Source organism: Octopus bimaculoides, chromosome 28 (assembly GCF_001194135.2).
Source record: "Octopus bimaculoides isolate UCB-OBI-ISO-001 chromosome 28, ASM119413v2, whole genome shotgun sequence".
Classification (NCBI taxonomy): Eukaryota; Metazoa; Mollusca; class Cephalopoda; order Octopoda; family Octopodidae; genus Octopus; species Octopus bimaculoides.
In genome coordinates, this window is record NC_069008.1 from 3,031,271 (window position 1) to 3,034,019 (window position 2,749).

The 2,749-nt window shown below is 37.6% G+C and overlaps 1 protein-coding gene across 1 annotated transcript in view; it reads right to left on the minus strand.

Moving 5' to 3' along the window:
- Window positions 1-2,380, minus strand: part of LOC106883785 (cell division cycle protein 20 homolog) — a 42,723-nt gene extending 40,343 nt beyond the window's left edge. The window contains exon 1 of the mRNA XM_052977628.1: window positions 2,237-2,380. Coding sequence (XP_052833588.1) covers window positions 2,237-2,365 — 129 coding nt within the window. The 5' untranslated portion in view covers window positions 2,366-2,380. The remainder of the gene's footprint in view (window positions 1-2,236) is intronic.
- Window positions 2,381-2,749: the final 369 nt, after the last annotated feature.

The following is a 2,749-nucleotide window of genomic DNA, read 5'->3' on the forward strand; positions in this document are numbered from 1 at the left end:
ATATATATATATATATATATATATATACACACACATATATACATATTATATACATATATATATACACACACACATATATATATATATATACATATATATATATACATATATATATATATAGGGATAATACATATACATACATACATATATATACACACACACACATATATATATATACACATACATATATATATATATATATATATATATATATATACACACACACACATTTGTGGATTAACAACACCATCGATGTTTCCATGTGAAGAGAATTTCCACAAACAACGCAATAAAAATTGTTCTCAATGGCCTCGAAAATGGGAGCATTGCTAATCCACAAATAAAGCACATTCATTAACCAAAATTGTATTGAGCATTCATGCTTACTCTTCTATACATCCATACTTCCATAGACTAACAAACAGACAGACAGATATACAAATATTTTAACACACACAGACACAGACACACAGATACATAATTCCAATTTCCCCAGTATCTTTTTTCCTTGGCCTCATTATGTTTCCGACCTTTGACCTTCAGCCACTCATAGTCCAGGCATGATATAGGCTATGTTGTCCAGCATCTTAGACAGAGTAGCATGAGGGCATCCGTTGATCTCTGGAAGGGAGGATGTGAGACAGACGAGTGGACTGAATGCACACAGCATGGAGTCGAGTAGCACAGACAGGCTTCCTTGCACAGCGATAAGACCCTGTGGAAATACAAAAAAACCCCCAAAAAACAGAGATAAGATGGATTATAGGTGTGTGTATATGTGTGTATATAAATATATATTTATATATAAATTAAAAACGTAAAAATAAAAACAGAACACAAAGGATTCCGCGGTACATGTGTTTCAAGCTTTATAGTCTTTGCATCATTATATTGGTGTATAATTGATAGACAGGATGGTATAAAGCTATCTTCAGCCGCAAATATATTCTTTCCCAAGCATTATATCACAAAGAAGAAGTCACCAAGAAAAAAGTAAAAGAGAGAGAAACAGGAGAGAGAAAGAGGGGGAGTCCACTTGGTAGAGTCCATTATAATATCCATTGTAATATGTTTATCCTTTAAGTTGATACATTTACATAAAAGTTCATCAGTATTACGAAATCTGTCCATATTGTGCCACAATTCAGGGTATATATATATATACAACCAGTGGATATATATATATAGTTTTAGGGAAAACTATATATTTTATATATATTTTATCTATAAAGCTCAATTTAATTTTAATTTTTTATAAATTGATTTTAATTGAGTTTTTACCTGTAATTTGGATTTTGTCCCTAATATTATTATATATATGTATATATATATATACTTTTTTACTTGTTTCTTTCATTTGACTGTGGCCATGCTGGAGCACTACTTTTAAGTTAAGCAAATTGACCCCAGGACTTATTCTTTGTAAGCCTAGTACTTATTCTATCGGTCTTTTATGCCGAACCGCTAAGTTACGGGGACGTAAACACACCACCATCGGTTGTCAAGTGATGTTCGGCGGGGAGGGACAAACACGGACACACAAACATATGCACACACATACATATATACGACGGGCTTCTTTTTAGTTTTCATCTACCAAATCCACTCACAAGGCTTTGGTCAGCCCAAAGCTATAGTAGAAGACATTTGACTAAGGTGCCATGCAATGGGAATGAACCTGGTACCATGTGGCTGGTTAGCAAGCTACTTACCACACAACCACTCCTGCACCTATATATATATATATATATATATATATATATATAGGAGGAGAGAGAGGGTGAAGGTGAGAGAGATGTAATATCATATCACGTGATCACATGACCGACCAGGCTATCAGATGTTGTTACACATCACTGGTCACAATGCACTTTTGTATTGTCCCAGGCTTCAAACGACACCACCTGGCTAGCTAGGTGGGCAGGCCAACAATATCTTCTGCTTAAATGGGGACTGGAGCAACGTGAAATGAAGTGTTTTGCTCAAGAACACTACGCACCACCCGGTCTGGGAATCGGACCCATGATCTAGCGATCCTGAGTGCAACAGCCTAACCACTAGGCCACCTGCCTTCATGCGGTATCACATACATGAAGGAAACTTCTTGCATGATGGTGACACTCGTTTACGACCACCACGCAACATCAAAACAGAGAGACAACACACACACACACACACATACACAGACACACACACCGAGGAAGTTGATGAGACAATCAAGTCTCCGTCCACTTACCTTGTGTTCCTGTAATCTCATACCGATGATGCTGAGGGATTCTCCAAGCAGCTTCAGGTGGGCAGCAGCATCCACGGGTTCCACACCAAAACCCTTTGTAAAAACAAGAACAACAACAACAATAAACATTATTCTTTCATTCCTTTGTTTCAGTCACCTGACTGTGGGCCCTGCTGGAGCACCACCTTCAAGGGATGTTTTAGTCAAAGAAATCAACCCCAAGATTTATTCTTTGTCAGCCTAGTACTTATTGTGTCGGTCTCTTTTGCCAAACTACTAGGTTACAGGGACGTTAACACACCAACACCGGTGATGGTGGTGGTGGGGAGGCAAACATAGACACAAATACACACACACATAAATATATACACATATATGTATGTATACAATGGGCTTCTTTCAGTTTTCGTCTACCAAATCCACTCACAACGCTTTGGTTGGCCTGAGATTATAGTAGAAGACACATGCCCAAAGTGCCATGCAGTGGGGCTGAACCCAGAACCATGTGGTTGG